The 18,225-nt window shown below is 50.2% G+C and overlaps 5 protein-coding genes across 5 annotated transcripts; 3 read left to right on the plus strand and 2 right to left on the minus strand.

Moving 5' to 3' along the window:
• Positions 1-199: 199 nt before the first annotated feature.
• UCRPA7_4996 (putative peptidase m20 protein) lies at positions 200-1,577 on the plus strand (the record flags this gene model as incomplete). The annotated part of the gene is made up of 2 exons (XM_007917547.1): positions 200-521; positions 592-1,577. 2 exons carry the CDS (start codon positions 200-202, stop codon positions 1,575-1,577), a joined length of 1,308 nt encoding a protein of 435 aa, XP_007915738.1.
• A 389-nt stretch (positions 1,578-1,966) lies between these two features.
• Positions 1,967-3,173, minus strand: UCRPA7_4997 (putative wsc domain-containing protein; the record flags this gene model as incomplete). The annotated part of the gene is made up of 5 exons (XM_007917548.1): positions 1,967-2,297; positions 2,351-2,401; positions 2,475-2,505; positions 2,601-2,782; positions 2,902-3,173. The coding sequence occupies 5 exons, from the start codon at positions 3,171-3,173 to the stop codon at positions 1,967-1,969; spliced, it is 867 nt and encodes a 288-aa protein (XP_007915739.1).
• Positions 3,174-10,248: 7,075 nt separating this feature from the next.
• Positions 10,249-10,857, plus strand: UCRPA7_4998 (putative meiotic recombination protein dmc1 protein; the record flags this gene model as incomplete). The annotated part of the gene is made up of 2 exons (XM_007917549.1): positions 10,249-10,309; positions 10,364-10,857. The coding sequence occupies 2 exons, from the start codon at positions 10,249-10,251 to the stop codon at positions 10,855-10,857; spliced, it is 555 nt and encodes a 184-aa protein (XP_007915740.1).
• Positions 10,858-11,545: 688 nt separating this feature from the next.
• Positions 11,546-13,893, plus strand: UCRPA7_4999 (hypothetical protein; the record flags this gene model as incomplete). Its single annotated transcript, XM_007917550.1, has 3 exons — positions 11,546-11,611; positions 11,731-13,273; positions 13,667-13,893. 3 exons carry the CDS (start codon positions 11,546-11,548, stop codon positions 13,891-13,893), a joined length of 1,836 nt encoding a protein of 611 aa, XP_007915741.1.
• An 832-nt stretch (positions 13,894-14,725) lies between these two features.
• On the minus strand, positions 14,726-15,665 carry UCRPA7_5000 (putative glycoside hydrolase family 16 protein; the record flags this gene model as incomplete). Its single annotated transcript, XM_007917551.1, has 3 exons — positions 14,726-14,808; positions 14,866-15,456; positions 15,509-15,665. 3 exons carry the CDS (start codon positions 15,663-15,665, stop codon positions 14,726-14,728), a joined length of 831 nt encoding a protein of 276 aa, XP_007915742.1.
• Positions 15,666-18,225: the final 2,560 nt, after the last annotated feature.

Consider the following 18,225-nt stretch of genomic DNA (forward strand, 5'->3'; position numbering starts at 1 on the left):
CACCATTATAGCGTATAAGGTGTATATCTCCCAGTCGAATTTCAATCCGATCCGGCAGTCACCGTCCGACATTTACCCGGATGGGACCACATAACCACGTTTTCCTCTGCCTTATCTTCGAGCCGCATTAGTTCGGGGTAGCTGTCAAGGTGACCAACGACAGCGCTGATCGAATCTAGACACAAAGACTTTCTAAGGGATGGATGCGGCAATGGAGGACTTCGTGATGGTGAGCCACGACGAGGCTGGCCTATGCATTTACGGCGGCCCGGACTACCTCAGCGACATCGGCGACTACATCGACAGCGTCGCAGAAGCACTATGGCCAGTCAACAAGAAGATCCACGATAATCCGGAGCTAGGATATGAAGAATATATTGCTCATGAAGCTTTGACGACCTTCATGAGGAGCCAGCAGGGATGGGAAGTCACGCCTTCAGCATATGGCATCAAAACCGCCTGGATTGCTGTCTATGACACTGGGAAGAAGGGTCCGGTAGTTTCCTTTAATGCCGAGATGGGTGAGCTTCTTCAATGATCCAGCTTTATTGCTTTGAGAGATTCATGAACGCGTGTTGACCACTCCGCTAGACGCTCTCACTGGCATTGGTCATGCTTGTGGCCACAATCTCATAGCTATGGCCTCTGTGGCTGGCGCGTTGGCGACGGCTGATACAATGAAGGCTCGTAGCATACCCGGCAAAGTAGTCCTATATGGCACGCCCGCGGAGGAAGGAGGCGGCGGCAAGATTGCGCTCCTGAAAGCCGGCGCATACCGAGACCACAAGGTCGACATCAATCTCATCTCGCACCCGGGTATTGTTCAAGACAACGCGTTGGTGCATAGTACAGCATATGAGCGCTTTAAGGTGGAGTACTATGGGCGGGAGGCGCACGCGGCAGCGAGCCCGTGGTTAGGTATAAACGCGCTGGATGCGCTCATCACAGCCTACAATGCGCTGTCAGTTCTGCGGCAGCAGACGATGCCGGGCGACATCATCCAAGGCTACATCACGGATGGCGGCGTAGCACCGAACATTATCCATGCCTACACGGCGGGAATATTCGTGACGCGTGCGAGCACGCAGGCTCGCCTCGTAGAGCTGCAGGCCAAGGTGACTGCTTGCTTTGAGGCCGGGGCCGGAGCCACAGGCGCGAAGCTCAAGATCACGCCCCTCCAGGCGTACGCAGACCACGTACCGAATCGGGTGCTTGCCGCAAGCTACGCACGCTACTTCAATGCGCTCGGCCCAGAGAGGAAGATACCTCTAGACCAAGACGTGGACGAGATTCAAGGTGTGACGCAAGCAAGTACAGACCAGGGAGATATCAGCTACGCGATGCCCAGTCTGAGCCCTGGATTCCAAATTTTGCCAGGTCCCGAGAACGCCGGTCCTCACAACCCCGACTTTGCGACAGCTGCTGGAACAAAGGACGCTTTCGAAAGGTCACTAAGGGTAGGGAAAGCATTGGCAGCAACAGCAGTCGATGTTTTGACTCAAGATGGGCTCCTAGATGAGGTCAAAGCACAGTGGAGGAAAGATATGGAGGGAAATGCTTGCGGGAGCAGAGGTTAACGTGATGAACAATTCTCGTGACTCGTAGGTCTGGTTATGTTTATGTGATAGGGTAATAAATAAAAGGACAGGCAAGGTGCTCGAACCAGTCACTGTAAAATTTACACCAACCCGGTTGCTTATATTATTTGGAACGGGAAAGATGGAACCTAGTCATAAAACATCAGAGATATTTGTATTTGCTTCCAACAGCAAAGCAATAGAAGCATTAATGACAAACATTCGGTGTAAGATACTACCAATCAAAGCCGTTGAGGGTTAGGAGCCCCGAGGCTGTGGAGTAGATTCAATCAATTTTGTCTTCATGCTTTTCAAGCAGTTGTCAGCTAAGCAAGTATCATTTTAATATTATATTTCTCCTGCTTCTTGAATTCCATAATTAATTTGAGTTAAAATCGTGTCCGTTCGCGTTCAACCTCTAGTCTTCCCTGATTCTTGTGCTCATTGTGACACGGTTGCATGGTGGCGTTGCCCGGCCCATTCTGGATCTTGTTGCAGCCCGGGAGTTTTGTAAGGACGCCGTGAATCTTCTCATCGACGCGCTCGTTGATTTTGCATTGGACGAGGCCTACGTCTTGAAGATATGGCTGTAGTGGGACACATTTCTCAATGGTACCGCTCGCCGAATCTCCACATGTCTCGTCATTAATGGCATGATCGAGAACCTCAGTATCCCATCCGTTGAGAAAGTCGCCGTGCATGCCCATGCCAGTAGGATCACTATGAAAGTTGTTAGTTACAGAGATATCTTTGAGAAATAGGAGGGTACTTACCCATTGGCCAAAACATAGGGCTGATCACCCTCTTGTCGCAATTCATCGAAGCTAGACGTCGCATAGGTTACTTCATACAATATGAACGGTAGACGCTTCGGATGTGTTTCAGGGCATGGCCCACTGTCCATTCTCGACGGATAGGCAACATGAGTCTTATGATCATTAGAGTCAGCCATGCCATTCCAACATGACGGAAAGTGAATTCTGGCCGAAAGACCTCCCTGACATGTTCGATTTGGAAGGGCACCCGTCATGGGCAGGTTCTCGTTCTCACCACCAATGCACACCCATTGGATGGCTCGCTGCGCCGGGATGGTCTCGTCGTAGTTTCGTCGTTGAGAATCGCCTGCAATCATTCGAAATTCGTGCGGAAAGGGGTTAAAGTAAGGTTTGCCCTCGAAGCCGGGATCAGTCGGGTCGTAGTGCTGTCTATATAATCGTTAGCAGGATCACAAATCTTAAAAGGGTGGGATGCTTGCTTGTAGTAAATGTTGGCGCCGCCAGTTAGGGGAACCTCGATGAAACTTCCGTTATCGGCATGGTAGTACATCTTAGGGAACCAGTAATTGGACAAGTCCTTGGTAACCCTGCACGTGGTGCAATTGGAGCTCTGGGTGTCGGAATAGTCCATCGTGAAGTTGAAACCGCTACCGCCAAGCACATCGTGTGCATGGTGAGCTGGTCGGCCTGCATCACTAATGGGGTCGACGCGCTCGGAAACAACAGGTTTACCGCAATTGATGACGAAGTATGCTTGAGCCGTGTTTAGAAGACCACAGAGGCTAAGAATAGCCACGAGGAGGATCATCTTGGAGTCCATTATGGACTTTGTTGTGTTGTTTCTCTAACGGATCTGTCGCGTGTTGGAATCTGTTGAGCAGGGACCAGAGCGCAGAAAATTTTATCTAGTCAATAGCATGAATGAAGAGGTTGAGGTGAGGTAGAATGAAGGAAGGAAGGAAGACATTGTTCAGGCGAGAATCTCGTTAATTACTTTTAAACAAATAAATGAGGTCTAGGGTAATGATTGATTTTGTTGACAAATATTAGAACAAAGGGGCATTCATCGCAACTTGGCGTGACTGCCTGAAATGTTGAACAAAGCCATTCACAAATTTGATTCCATTGTTAACATGGCACGCATGGAAGTAATAAACGTTATAAACAACAGACCATCATTGTTCTGGGATTTGGAAACCTATCTTCCTGCCTTCTCAGTCAACTAAGCCGGTTAAAGGTCTTGTAGACATGTTCCACACTCTCCGCCAACCATCTCTGCCAACCGTCTCTGCCAACTACCTGGGAAGCTGCTAATGTAAGCTGAATGCGATCATGAAGAGAAACAAGAGAAGCCCAAACAACGAGCCAAGATACAAAGACCAATTCATTGCACATGAGTTTCCAGATCTCAATGCCGCTTCATTAACCAGAGGGTCTGTATCTACCCTTCCAACATGAAAGGCACTTTTCCTTCATCTTGTGTGGGTGGGAGAGCTTGATACGTCATGGCACGTGGATATCTTCTGGCAATGTCTGTTCGAGAACTCCTATTCCAGCGTATATATTTCCAAGCCAGGAAGCTTCCAAAAGCAATACAGATGCCCATCGACCACAGGAAGATTTGCGACTTAACAAATGTGCCATCTGTCTGTTTATTCGTGATATTCGGCTTAGTTAGAATTATTGGCGTGTGAGGAAAGTTACTGTCAGCGGCCCAGAGCAATTTCGCGACATTCTTACCACTAGCCTCGAATCCTATCAGATAGTATTCTGCTTCGTAACTCAAAACTCGGCCTCGTCGCACCATTTCATCATATGGCATAGCCCACGAGAAAGTATCGAAATGGTGGTGTTCGAGCTTGTACGTCTGTAAAGGCAACCCATTCATCATCATGATCATCCCATCAGTTGTTTCAGTCTGGGTGTTGATAGAAATATCAATGTAAAAATTCCCAAGACTGTTCCAATAACGGCCCTCGTACTGAGAGAGCGGTCGTGGGCGAGTCCCAGGAGCACGATCCCCGTCCAGTTGCTTATGTACTCTTTCAACATGGCCAATGGCTTTGTCGTAGAAGCTTTGGGACAGACTGACGTAATCATTGGGTTCTGGGACCTCTAGAAGAGCCTCAAGGAGCAGCTGTGCAATAAAGTCCGCAGTGTCAATGACAGGCATCGAGTTCTGCAGGACTACAACACCCAGTTGTAATTCCGGCACTAGTAAAGCGGCAGAAGTTGACCCAGGCATGAGCCCATGATGATATAAAACAAGTCGAGACCTGCCTCCCTTCCCAGCTATGGGTTCCTCACCGATAATCGGGTTGAAGACTATACGTCCTAGCTGGCCGGGTAGTTGTGCTCGAGCCCATCCAAGACCGTATCCTTGTTCCCGTAAAGATGAACCTTCAAAGCTAGCATGATGTGAGGCGATCTTTCGGCATTGCTTGAATGGAGATCTAGGTGTTGAATCTGTTGATCCATCAAATTGTGCTATAACAGATTTCATCCAGACCTCGTAGAATGACATGACATCATTCAAAGATGACTTGATGCCACCCGCTGTTTTCATCATGAGAGAGATGTCTCAGAATGGTCGCGCAATCTCCTGTGGAGATTGGTCAAAAAGTATACCATATGATTTTGCCTCGTTGCTATCCGACGAGTTCCAAAACAGACTAGTGCGAGCCATGTTCAGAGGTGTGAACACTTTCTCTTTCAATAAAGTAGCGCTGTCTTTACCGGAGAGGCTTTCAAGTAATTGCCCCACAACTTCGTAACCCCAGTTGTTTTACTCAAAAGCCGCTCGGAATGGCTCTGCAGGTCTTAGGACTCTAGCACTTCTCAAGACTTCATCTCGGGGGAGGAAGATAACATTGTCACACCCGAACCAGAAATCGTCGAAACCGGAAGCCCCCCAACGATGTGATAGCAAGTCGATGATGGTGCTTTCTGACTCAATGTCGCTGGTAGATCCGCTGAAATCTGGTAGAAAAGCCTTTACTGGTTTGGACCAATCAAGTCCTTTGCGGCCTTCGTATATTTCTATACCCGCCAAAGCTGAGATGAAGGCTTTCGTGAGGGAGTTGATGTTATAGCGGGTATCATTGTCTGGAGCGAGGCCTTGTTTGACATCGCGAAATCCTTTGTGGTATGTTTCAAGTGCCTGGCCGCGTTTCATTATTCCAATCGACACCCCGGGAACGCCGGCAATTGACATGGTTTTGTCAACTTGATCGATAGCATCGCGAACTCGATCAGAAGCCATGGCTCGAATAAGACGAAACTCCTTTTTGACAATGATTGAGAGCTTTTACAGTAGAGAAAATGAGCCCGAACGGACGATGACGACGTTTCAGGATATATGCCGGAGCCTCGTTTGCGAGCAACCCGATGACCAGCAACAAAAGCTCCTATTAGATACCTCAGGTGTTGTAAGAAGGTATGAGCTGACTCACTTTATCATTGACAGTTGCGAACAGGCAGGATCGGATGTTGAGAGAAACAATGGTGCCTTGAGCTCGGGAGGGGGGGTACAAGCCCATACTATAAGCTCTCGCTCTGCAAGTCATACTGTCATCTTAAGTACATAGAATCATCTCCAAATTTCACATAGTATAATATACCTCACTATAAGAGTCAAAATTATACTACCTTAAAGTTTACAATCAAGATAAGTCACACAAAGGCTATAACACAATTTTGGTCATATTAATAGATTACTCTGATTATAGAAACTTTAAACAAGGCTAAAAATAAGGTTATATTCCCAGCTTTAGGACCTAAGACCATATAAAGAACCTTTACATTGATTATTATAAGGATATAAGTCCTACAACTTAACCTAAGCTTAGTCTAGGTCAGCTGAAGCTTAGAGATACTCACTGGATGCTTAGGGCTCGCTTAGCTTAGAGTGGTGAGAGCTTACCTCTGAAGACGGAAATGGATTTTGGTATACTTGAGTTTCGTCTCTGAGTATGCTGGCATAAAGCCAATCAATCGTCATTCAAGATTCTTCTCAACCAAGCCATGCTGATAAGGTATGGGAGATAGGTTCACAAATGGAATGGCAGCAGAGACTGAAAACTTTTGCTCTTATCGGACCCTTCTGTCAAAGCATGGAGAGGGACTCAAGGGGTAGAAGTCAATGGGTCATCATCTATCTGGGTCTTTTGCCACATCTGTCTGTCAACCCACAAATCAACTTTCAGGTCCTCGGACTCAAAGTCCGGGCTTGCAGTTTCTGAGGAATAGCCCAGAAATCCATTCATGTAGAGGTGATAGGCGATTATAATACTGACTATCGATACTTTGGTTCATAATGCTTCTGCTTCGAATCGCATTTTCCCAGACTGAACATCTCTAGTCTGCCCAAAATGTGCCAATCTCTCTCAAGTCATCGATCAAAGCGGTTGGGTTATCAAGGCCAGGAAAATGGCCACCATAGTCGTGATCTACCCGATGTTAGTCATTACTGACGTTTTGCTATATGTAGAACACATACTTCGGTAAGATACCAAATTTCCGACCAACTCGACCAATCCCTTGGGCCAAAAGCCGGGGTTATATTTGAATGCGCTGAATAGCAGTGGTGCATCCGTTTGTGCCTTAGTATATTCGAATTTGAAACCGTTGGGGTTGTCTGCGTAGATGAAGACTGATGACACGAATGATTTAGTGAGATAATACAACGAGACACTACGTAGAATCTCATTGTGAGTAAGCACTGAGGGACCCGTTCCAGCGCGAGGGTCAGACCCTTCAGGTATCTATTAGTATCATGGTTGAATCAGGACTGCTGTGCGACTTACAATTCAGATACTTTTCTCCTATCCATGCTGACTGTCCCACTGGGTTATCGAAAAGGGCTAAGCCGATGGTATTTGGCTCAAACAATTTAGCTCTTGTGCACTGGATCTGAGGAAGTTGACTCGCACCTTTGTTGTCTGTTCGGTAAGATAACTGGCACCATTTGCTGACCAGGTCAACGTGACTTGTTCCTCAAATGCTTCCAGAGGATCAAGCGTGATGTTTAGAGCTGCCAGCCCGTCTAAGTCCTTAGGAAGAAATGGGAGGAAAGCAAGATGAGCGGCTCTACAGGTGGTATTGAATGCCTCATACATGCCATATGCTGGTCCAGAACCCCAATCTGTTCCGAAGGTCGCGTATGTCTCGTAGCCCAAGACGTCTACCATTAAGGTATTGAACAAACGAGCGGTATCCCCTTCAGCAGTCCAGCCTTGTGGAGGGGGAGACGAGAACGCAAATCCAGGAAGTGAGGGGATAACAACATGGAAGGAGACTGGCCTCCCTGTTGAAGTCCGGGCTTTCTTGGTGAGGTCGTTAATGATCGGCACAAACTCGAGGTATGACCCAGGCCAACCGTGTAATAGGATAAGTGGGATGGCGTTCGGATCCTGGGACTTCTCATGGATGAAGTGGACGGACAGACCTTCGATGGTGGTAGTAAAATGTTTGAACCTAACGGGCTTTTAGAGAGTGACTACTACAAAGAGATGGTACATACTTATTCATAGAATCTTGTTCCTTCTTCCAATTGAAGCATGAGGTCCAATCCTTTTGGAGTTTCTTCAAGGTACTCAAAGGTATGCCAAGATCAGAGCTGACACCATCATATTCTTCCTTCTCGGGAAGATGGGTGTTATCAATCAGGTCGAACATGTGTCCGACATTTTGAGACAAATCGATAATGAAAGGCTGGGCATTGTATCCTTGGTTTGAGATAGAAGCAGCTTGTGTCTGGAGACTGCCAAAGAGGCCGAAAGCGGCCAACACAGCTACACTGATCATCATTCCGAGGAGGAGAGCAGTGAAGGTGTGAGGCAAAGCCGTCTAGATAAACGCAGAATCATTGTTCTTTATATACCACCCGAAGAGCCACTGCAGGTTTCCAGCACCACATGATGGGCATTTGTATCATTTCACTGTCTCACGATAGTACATACGCTTATTACAAGCCGTGAGGTAGCCACACCTATCCCAATCGAGATAAAGTGATCAAGTTCGCGAGCTTACAAATTGATCTAGCGTAGTAATTCGCCTTATTACTGATCAGCACCTAAGAAAGCCAATCAAACAAGTACCTAGCCTCTACATATTACGGTGGGGGGAGAAGTGAACCTAAGCATGGTTGGAGCTGAACAAGGCAATCGGTGCCCGCGAAATGCATTGACAATCTTTAAGCTTCTTTTAAGTTGCCTTAAGTCGAGGTATGATTATTCAGAGCTTAAGCCAGACTTCGCCGAATAAGGGTCTCAGAGCTTACTCAGCCTTCATATCTGCCAAGACGGTGGCTGTTTCTCTTAAGAGTACCTGAGGCTTCACTAATTCAGCTAGAATGGCTGTACGGCTCATGAGCTCACGTGGACTTTGCTCAGAAGAACAAAGGCCTGGCTTGGTGAATATGAGCAACCTGAGTTCTCGAGTCCTGGCATGTGGGCTCGTGGCCTAAGTGTGGTGGGATATGAGGGCTTAAAGTGGATCTGAATAGTTACATTTCGAGCGGCATGCATGTTGTGTGAAGCGTAGATAACCAGCTGGTTGGGAGTGAAGGACGTGCTGTAATTGGTCGACGAGTGTTGAATCTTTTCAAAATCCAGCTGCCTCAAGAGACATATGCCCTGCGCATTGAAGCAGTCGTCAACCAACCTTCGTCCTGCTCATGTCACCAATAATCGAACCCAAGACGCTGGGAGGAGAGCATGTCCTCATGATATCAAAATTTTATCAAAGACTAGTGATTTAATGGTCAATGTCTTGGTGTAGTATAATGGAGATCTGCGTTTGGTCAACGCCATGCAAGAGATCCCTAGCCATTAATGACTTCAATGCAGCCCTTGCCCATCTATTGTACAAATTATAATCGCCTTATGGTACATTCTCCAAGACTCTCGGATTATAGATTTAGAGTCGATTCGCGGCCTTCAATGATTCGTTTATTGGCTGCGATGAGCAAGGTCAGCAAAACGCGATCCGAGGTCGAAGAAGTGGAATACTCACGGAGGTAGCAGGAACTCCGCCCATGAACTGGCTAGAAAAGCGACGCCAACCTGTATAGAATGTAAGTTCGAACACCGTTGACATTACGCAGAGCTGTGTGGGTAGGTGGTACTTACGCCGAATGCTGCGATGCTGCGAACCATTGCCGCATTCTCGGCCGAGGTGAGTGTGTCGTAAGTAGATGCGAAAACCCCCTTAGGAGCTCTTGAGCGGGGAGCGCCCCTTTCAACAACGATTCTCTTCGGCGGCATTATGTGTGGGTGTTGTGTGGATGGATTGATGACAGCGATGAGATGTGGGTGGCAGTTTCGTGATGGTTGTCAGGACTCGAAGCTTAGGAATTGCGTAGTATGGAATTTTTTGGGGGCACTAGCGCGAGGCTGAGATCTTGAGCTACCACATGACCCAATCACATGGCCCAGTTAGCTGCTTGGCGAAGCGAGGCTAGCCGTCGTGTCGTCAACAATTCATGCCACCCAACAGCATCACCCCACACAAGCCGCCGCCTCCAAACAGCTTAAGAACGGGCCCTGCAGCCAACGAAGCATGCCCCTATCTGCAACCAACAGTGAAAATGCCATGGCAAGCTGATTACCTACACACAACACGATTCAACGATATCGAAAATGGCTGAAGACCCACAATCACCCGGCCCGGGGGGCTTTCTACAACAAACACTCCCGTCGCCTGCGCCAACCACAACTTCAACCTTGTCAGTCTCAGGGCTGCCACATCCTCGCGCCCACCCTTTGCGCTCAGGATCTGTAAAAGAGGACAAGATTAGGAGATATGTGGAGGACCGCGTTTTGTACATCAATCGCCGATATGTCAAGAAGTTCGGACTTCGAGAGCCCGGTGACGAGGTGGTAGGATATAAATCAATGAGCGAACTTTGCAAGGACGTCGAGGCTCTGATCAACATCATATGGCTATCTGGGACACGTAAGTACTTCCATCACATCTTGAAATCTTCTGCTGTAGCTAATATCCTCGCAGCTAGTCTACAGGTGCCGCACCTTCTAAATATCGCCGGCGAGCTCACGACATGGGTGACTTCCTTCGCACCAAGTCCTCCGGCCACCTTTGCAGTCCTCCGAAAGCTCGATCACTGCTTTGCGAGCCTTCTCTCTGGTCGAGACATCGAGTCAAAAGAGCCTTTGCCTGGCTTCGAAAACGGAACCGGAGCAGGGATGACTCGTACAGAAATGGTTCGCTGTAAGAGTCTAGTGGAACAAACGAGAGTTTTGATCGTGGACATCATGAACAAGGAGCCAGAGGACGAAGATGGAGGTGGAGATGAAAATGATGATGATGATGATGTAGAGACTGGCGATGAGACGGAAACAGGGACGAATGGGACTGGCAGTTTCACTGACCCAAATTGGGATGAAGGCGATGATACACTTCACATGGATGTAGCTCGCGTGTACGAAAACACAATTGTTCAGTTAGGCGAGATTCTAGGCGAAGGCGTGTCGGGCGGGATCTGAGACCAAGGGTGGTAGAGCGATTCTAAGACCTCATTGCCACTGCCAGATGTACAGGTTGCGATTGGGATCTCTAGTTAGTATGAGATATGGAGGTGATTGAACAGACTTAAGATAATCAAGATTATCCTAAATTTCTGCCCCATTTTCACGATCCTCAGCACCACAATGCTTTGGCCAGTTTCCTCTATATGACGCTATCTCCGTTCATGCCTCTCTCGTAATTCTCTGCAAAACCCGCTACAAACAAGTGACAGTCTTTGAGCTTGAGTCCTGGCAGAGCTAATCAAGAGCTGGTAGCTTTGAAAAGGGATAAGTATGAAAACGATGGCATGGTCATTGACGATTGTGCCAACCGTACCAAGGGACCATACCAAGGGGCTTCGATGAAATTTACAAGGCTCTGCATGGCCACCATTCCGATTTGTTTCCTTCATTTGTTTATGGTACAGGATCAAAGAATGGATTGAGATGATAGAATTTCCCTGCCAGAAAAAAATGAAAGATCCTTTCGTTTTGAACCTGTGAGCTTTGGGACTGTACAAAAAAGGTTGTCCGAAGTTTAGCCCCTTTCATGCTGTAGTGAAAATGAGTTCTGCCCAGACCTCCTCCTTTGCTGCCCCTAACCGTGGCTCACGATCTCTTCCGAATTTGCTTCCCTCACTTTGCTTGCTCTTGTTTATGGCACAAGATGCAAGACGGCACGGGCGATCACCAAGAGGCACTGCCTTCATCACAGGAAAACTTCCCCGGGCCGGTAAGTTGGTACCAAAACAAAACAAAACTTGACTGATTTTTCGATGCGGATTTTGAACACAATTTCTCCCCCTTCCATTTTCTTTTCTAACCCTCAGCTAACTTCCATATTCTCATCAGTTCATAAGCCAGGTGCCAGCTGTAGCTGGAAGAGAAGCCGCTACTCCTCACGCGGAGGTTGAATATCTGACTTTTCCCTCAGGTCAAGGCCAGGAGGAGGAGGAGATTTACGACCTGACGGCCGTTGATCCCTGGCCAGCTTTCGATCAGCCCGCGGATCTCGACGACCTCGAGCAACTCGCTGCCGCAAATCTGCAGCCCTTCCTAGAGCAAAACTTCCCAGTCTATCCGCCCGAGATGTCCGCAGACTTCGACCCTGTTGCGGGAACCATCAACCCGGCTTTGCTGCGAGTTGCCACCCAAAACAGCGGGATCGATCCAGCTATCGAGCAGAATATCAAGCAGATGCAGGAAAATGGAACTCTGTTCCAGACCATGAACCAGGCCGCCACACTCGCGCACCAGACCAAGAAAGCTATGGAAGCTGCCAATCTATCTGGCTCTCAGGGGCTCGCGAACTCCGATCAGATGATGGCTGGTCAGAACCTTGCCCACGCCATCAAGAAGCCTTCGAAGGTACCTGAACTTCCTGAGCATCACACGGCTGAGCAGCTTCACGCCTACAACCAAGCGCTCTTCGATGAGACCTACGATGAGATCATGGACGAGATCAAGAATGATCATGTGGCTCGAGCGCAGCGAGAGGGTCATTCTACAAACCCTGTCACTGGTCTGCCTTTCCAAAAGGAGGATGATTTGTGCAGTGCTGCCTTCAAGCCCGGCGCTCACGATGTCTTTATGGGCGCTCCTGCAATGGCTGTCAATGCAGATTTGTCGGACCAAGCTCCGTTCACCAATGGCAGCGTCCACAACAACCGCCCTGCTGGACAGAGAATTCGGCTCAAACTGAATCCAAAGCCCCGTCAGGCAAAGAATCACTCAACCGCAGCTCCAACTTCAGTGGCTCCGAGACGTGGTGCCGTCCCTTCCAATTCTGCTCCGTTCTCTGGCCGCCATCCAGGTGGCAATCCTGCTCGCCATGCGGAACCTATTGTGGACAACGTTTTCGCCCGTCGCGATGAGGAGCTTGATCCTGCTATCGAGGAGGCTGGCGAATTCTTCGAGGCGGAGTTCAATCGAGTTATGGCTGCGCGTGGATATGATTCTGATCGAGATCTGATGGCCGCTGAAGCCCCCTGGGCGGCGCACGAGCTCGGCTGGTTGGCCGGTAACTTGAACGACGCGGCACAGACTGCAATGGAGAACACCCTTCATCATCCTGAGATGAAGCTGAGAGGCATGGCTTCAAATGGCAACTCTGGAGCTACCTTGGATGATTGGTCGCTTGCTGAGGAGGACCGAATTCCTGCTAAGAGTGCAATCATGGACCACCGAGAGCATCCCAATCCTACTCATGTTGCTGCAATCAATCGTGGCCGTCAGACCACTGATCCTGCTTATTTCCAGGACGCCGACTATGCGATGGATGTTGATTCTCCGACTCCGGGACGCACTCAGCCACATCTTCCCGATACTTCTGCTCATGAGTCTAGCTTGATCACTCCAACCAGAGGCCGCGGTGGCCCGCCCAAAACTCCCCGAGGTTTTGCTACCCCAGCCCAGCCGGCTCGTATGCTCGGCATCGCGGGTAGTCCGACAACGCCAACTGGCCCTCGCAGCACTGCCTCCTTGCCTAAGAAACCGCCCACGACGCGCACTACTCCGGTTGCTCAACTGCCGCGTCGACCGGGTATTCCTGGCTCTCCAAGCGCAATCCATCCAATGGCCTTCTTTCCCAGCTACGACGCCGTACCGAGCCGGCCGTACGACACGGACATGTGGGCATCGCAGTCTGCCACCCGGGACCGCTTGCAAGATCTCGATTTTCGCCCCTCTACAGACTTCAATCGCAACCATCCTGACTTGGCTCATCTCCCGCTCCACACTCCCGCCCCTCCCTGCTCGGCCCCAACGGCTGGTCATGTGGCTTCCACAGGCACGAGCTCTGGCAACGGCTCCGGTGCACAGCAGACGTACTTCGCTCCCGCCCAGCTCGGTATTCCTGGCCCCGCGTCTTCTCAACCTACGGATACTGTTCCAGACAACTCTGGACAGGCCACTAACGCGACCGAGCCTGCGACTGGCGGTCTTGGCACTACCGGTGTCGCGGGCCTCTCTCCCCCGCCATCTCGCCCCGGCACTTCTGCCGGCGCGCAGAAGTAGTGCCCATGAAGTCCCTTCTTCATTCTTTAGTCATTGGTCTTCTTTTCGATATGGCCTTTTTTGACGTGTCAACGAGATCATGGTTGATCGTGTTGGCTACTTCTTCTCTTGATAGCTAGACATGACGGTGATGAGGGCAACGCTGTTTTGAGAACAGCTCACGAATCCACGACATTGACAACGACAATGCTTTACTGAATGGTGTTATGAGGATGGACGGGGATCTCTATGCCCGTCAAGGTTGACTGGAGGCTGTCTCTGCGCACTGGTGCTGCAGGGAGGTTTGTCGGTGGTCGGCTGAGGCTAACCATTGACTGAATCAGTACATGGTAGTCATCTATCAAGTAGAACAGAACAAAACTCTGCCTTTTCCCTCTGCTAATTCTGCAATCGTGATGTGATATCTGTGGTTGAGCGGCGCTACGAGAGTCTGGCAGGTGAGGTGGCAGGCAGCTATGAACATGGTCCAAGCGCCCGGCACTCAGGGGCAGATCCCGTCGATCACGACTCCTCCACCACAGGCTATGATGATCCACGCAAATCCTTTCGGCAATCTAGTACTAGAGGTTCTCAAATGGGTATGGTATCAATAGAATCTAAGTCTAAGAAGTATGAAGTTAAGGTATATATACCGTGGCAAGAGCCACTATGCGCTCTCGCGCAGCAGAAGAAGTAAAGTGTCCAACCATGCGGGACAGTTCAGAAATCAAAAAAGTTGCGGCTTGTCCAAGAAAGTGTTTGGATCCCGTCTTTGCCCTCCGATCAACGCCTATGCCCAAAAGGATATCATGTCATAGCTGTCGTACCCATCGCTGTTGTCGGGTTCGTTTTTCTATGTGGTGTAGACGGCGACGTACTCCACCTCCATCATGCTGCCATACCCGTCTGTAGTCGCGCCGTTAGGAGAACCAGGCCCTATAGCAGTAATGTTAGCAGGAGGGTCAAATACCAAGAAGAAGGGAGATCACATACAGTCGCCGCCAACGGCAAGGTTAAGCAGAATGTACAGCGGGCTGTGTGCCAGAGTTGCCCAGACACCTTGATCGCCGATGGTTGCGCCCCTGAGCGTGAAGAAGGTCTGGCCGTCCTTGAGCCAGGTAATGGTCTCGTCCGCCCAGTTGCCAGGAGTGCGATCGATCTTGACAGAGTACGTGTGCCAGTTCGAGTCGGTGCCCGAAGTGCCGCCGAAGCCAATGGGCTCGTTGCACGCAGTGCAGTGGGTGGTGCCGTGAACGGTTGGGATGCCATTGACCATCTCGAAGATGTCAATCTCACCACACTGTGGCCAGGGAGTACCATGACGCATCGCGTCGCCCAACATCCAGAATGCCGGCCACATGCCCTGCTTGTTGGCCTGCGGAGCGTCGCCTAGTCGGAGAGCCGCCTCCACCTGCATGATTTTTCCCGGCTGGGGCGTGTAGCTGCCCGTCGTCTCAATCCGGCCTGAGGTCCACTTGCCGGACGGCGAGCGGCGCGGCACAAACTGGATAGTGCCGCCGCCGGAGATCTGCAGATTGCTGTTCGAAGTGGTGTAAGTCTGCAACTCGTTGTTGGTGTTGATGGCTATAAAGAATATGTCAGCCTCAGTCAAATAGTCTCAGGCATTCTCATTTACCTAGAGCAATATTCCATTTGCTCGAATCCGGTGAAGATCCAGCAGCGCCACTGAATGTGTCCTGGAACGTGATCTTCATACCGGCGTAGGCAGGTGGAGTACCCGCAGCGACAAGGGCCGGGAGAATGGCAAGGAGAGAATAAGTTTGGAAGCGCATGTTGGTTGATTTTACCCTCGCTGCTTTGCTATGATGTATACGGAACACTACACAAGCTTTATTGCTGTAGTAGGTCTAGTCGGCTTGCGCTCAAGGCTCGAGAATGAAGGGTCCTTGAAGGTTGTTGTGAAAGGGTAGACTGGCTACCTCTGGTCCGGCAGATAAGATGAATATATACGAATGAGGTTGGAGGACAAGGAGTGACGAACTCGGCCTGTCAGAGCGGTCGAGATGGTGTAGAAAAGAACGTAAGTTTTTGTATTGAAGAGAAGGGAAGCAAGCTTCAAGCAAGGCAAAGTAAGGCGCGGAAAGGAGAGCAGGCCAGGGCAAGGAACAACAACAAGAGAGTGTACATTGATATATATACAAAGTTATATTGGGGAGGGTACGGCTCGGTAGCAGCTCATCCACACCCCGGAAGATAGGCCCAGGGGAGAAAGTTCACGATGGGTCCGGCCGGACACCCCTGTCAGACGAACAGACTTTTGGCTTTTGGCAAAGAGCACATGCCCAGGGCTAGTCTAGCGACTGTGGTTCCGAGAAAAGAAAGACGTCCAGAACAGGTCCACCATGGGCATCTGTGGCTGCTCCTGATTGGGAAACGAGTGGTGGAGAGCGAGGATGAAACAAGACGATGTTTGCAGCCCAATCCAATGGCAGCTCAGTGCTGCTCCTTGACAGCCGAGACATGGGGCCTCGGCAGTCCAGAACGTGCAGCGCGGAGCCTAAGGAGATCATCGATCTGGTGTCCTGTTCCTGACTAGACCATTTGGCTAAGGGGGCCGTGAAGGAGAAGACAAGCCACCTGCACAGCACATGCAGGCAATACAGCGCACAACATTCAAGAATTGCCCTGCAGCAACGCCGTTGAGAAGCAGGCGAGGCAGACCAACTGGCCAAGATAGCGGCATAGAAATCAAGCTTGCGTATTTCGATTCTCCGATTATCACGAGCATCCCTGCGCATATCATCTGAACCGCCACTCGCAGGAGCAGGATGGACCTTGGAAGTCCGCAGGGGTTGCTCTGGCGAAGCTGGGCGACCCAGGGCTCTCAAACCCACGGCCAAGCATAACAGAGGGCAATATGCACAGGCATGAAATAGATGGCCGACGTGGGCAAACAGGAAGATTCGGAGACTTTTGATTAAGGGAGAAAGGGGGGGGTGTTCCATGTCACTGTGCTTTTTCAACCCTGGACGCGGCACACACCAGAGGACGAATCGCGGCGTTAATAGCAACCCCCTGAATAGAGCCCAGCAGGCCCCACCGCGCGCATGGCGTGCATGGCGGAGGCTCTCTATCTCTTGTACCTGCGTTCCTGCGCAAGCCACTGCGCCTCTCCCTCCCATCTCGCCGCCGTCTGATCTAGCAAGCCCAAGTGAAACGAGGATACCCATAGCTGCCTGCCATAGCTGTGGCATAGTATGGCCATGGGGTACAATTCCAGATCGATTTGGCCAGAGCAATATCCACTGATTGCCAAAACCGGGGCATGGTCCGCTTGCTGTCGAGCGGGTCGTTATTCAACGCAATTTGCCTTTCTCAAGCGCATTGCAGGCGCTGCTGAATGGCAATTACAACAAAACCGGGCCATTGAAGACGTGATGCGAACCGCTATCTACTGCAGACACCCAGCGTCTATGCTGACGAGCCTAAGCAGCGGCTCTAGATGCGGCTATCTCAAGAGGCAATGCACCGGCCTTGTGTCCGGCGCGGCCTGATGTTGAGTCAAGGTTCGCCATCCTGTCGTTGCATTGTCCTCCGCAGGCTATTTTTGCAAGCGGCTTATGTGCGGCGTCACGCCTGCTTCGAGTCCCGAGAGTCCAAGAGGAAGGCCACAGTGCATTCATCCTCCAGAACACGCCCAGTATCTCGATCAATTCGCCATAATTCCACCTTCAACACAGGTAGCCAAGTGCCAGGGGCGGGGACATGGCCAAACATCGTCTTCAACTAGCTTCTTCGTCGGTGCCAGAGCAGAACTTGGCCCCGCTCCTGTGATCCGGCCGAAGTCTTTTGACCTGAGATGGCAGCATTGACAGCTGACCCGTTATCTAACCTTGTAGCGCGTTGGGTTCTAGGCAGTCCCCTCTAGGCCGTGTCTTTGGTCTACGGATGCTCTCCTGACAGAAAGCGCTGTCTTGGTGGTCTCCCCAAAGCCATTCACAAAGGGAGACGTAGCCGACCGAGACAACTCTCACCCCTTAGCGTCTTGCCTCCCACCCAATTGGAATTGTTAGACGCGCTTTCAGAAGGCCTCCCTCCCCAAAAGGACTGCAGTCTCTCGCATTAGCGTCTGCAAAAAAAACAAAAAAAAAAAAACTCCCATCGCAATCTATTCTGGTGACATGTCTTTGGCGATGTTGCCATGCCGTGTCCTGAAGGAAGGGGTACTGAGCCCTTCTTCCATCCTTTTCGCTTTTGCTCGTCAGCAAAGCACTTTGGTTCTTATCTTGTCTAAGATAGCGGTGAGAGCCGACTCCCGGTCGCTACGGGAATAGCACCGGCGCTTGCTCTGAGGGTCGCCCCTTAGGGTTGAATTACACACGAACGCCTTCT

Source organism: Phaeoacremonium minimum (assembly GCF_000392275.1).
Source record: "Phaeoacremonium minimum UCRPA7 unplaced genomic scaffold PA7_03_scaffold_379, whole genome shotgun sequence".
Classification (NCBI taxonomy): domain Eukaryota; kingdom Fungi; phylum Ascomycota; class Sordariomycetes; order Togniniales; family Togniniaceae; genus Phaeoacremonium; species Phaeoacremonium minimum.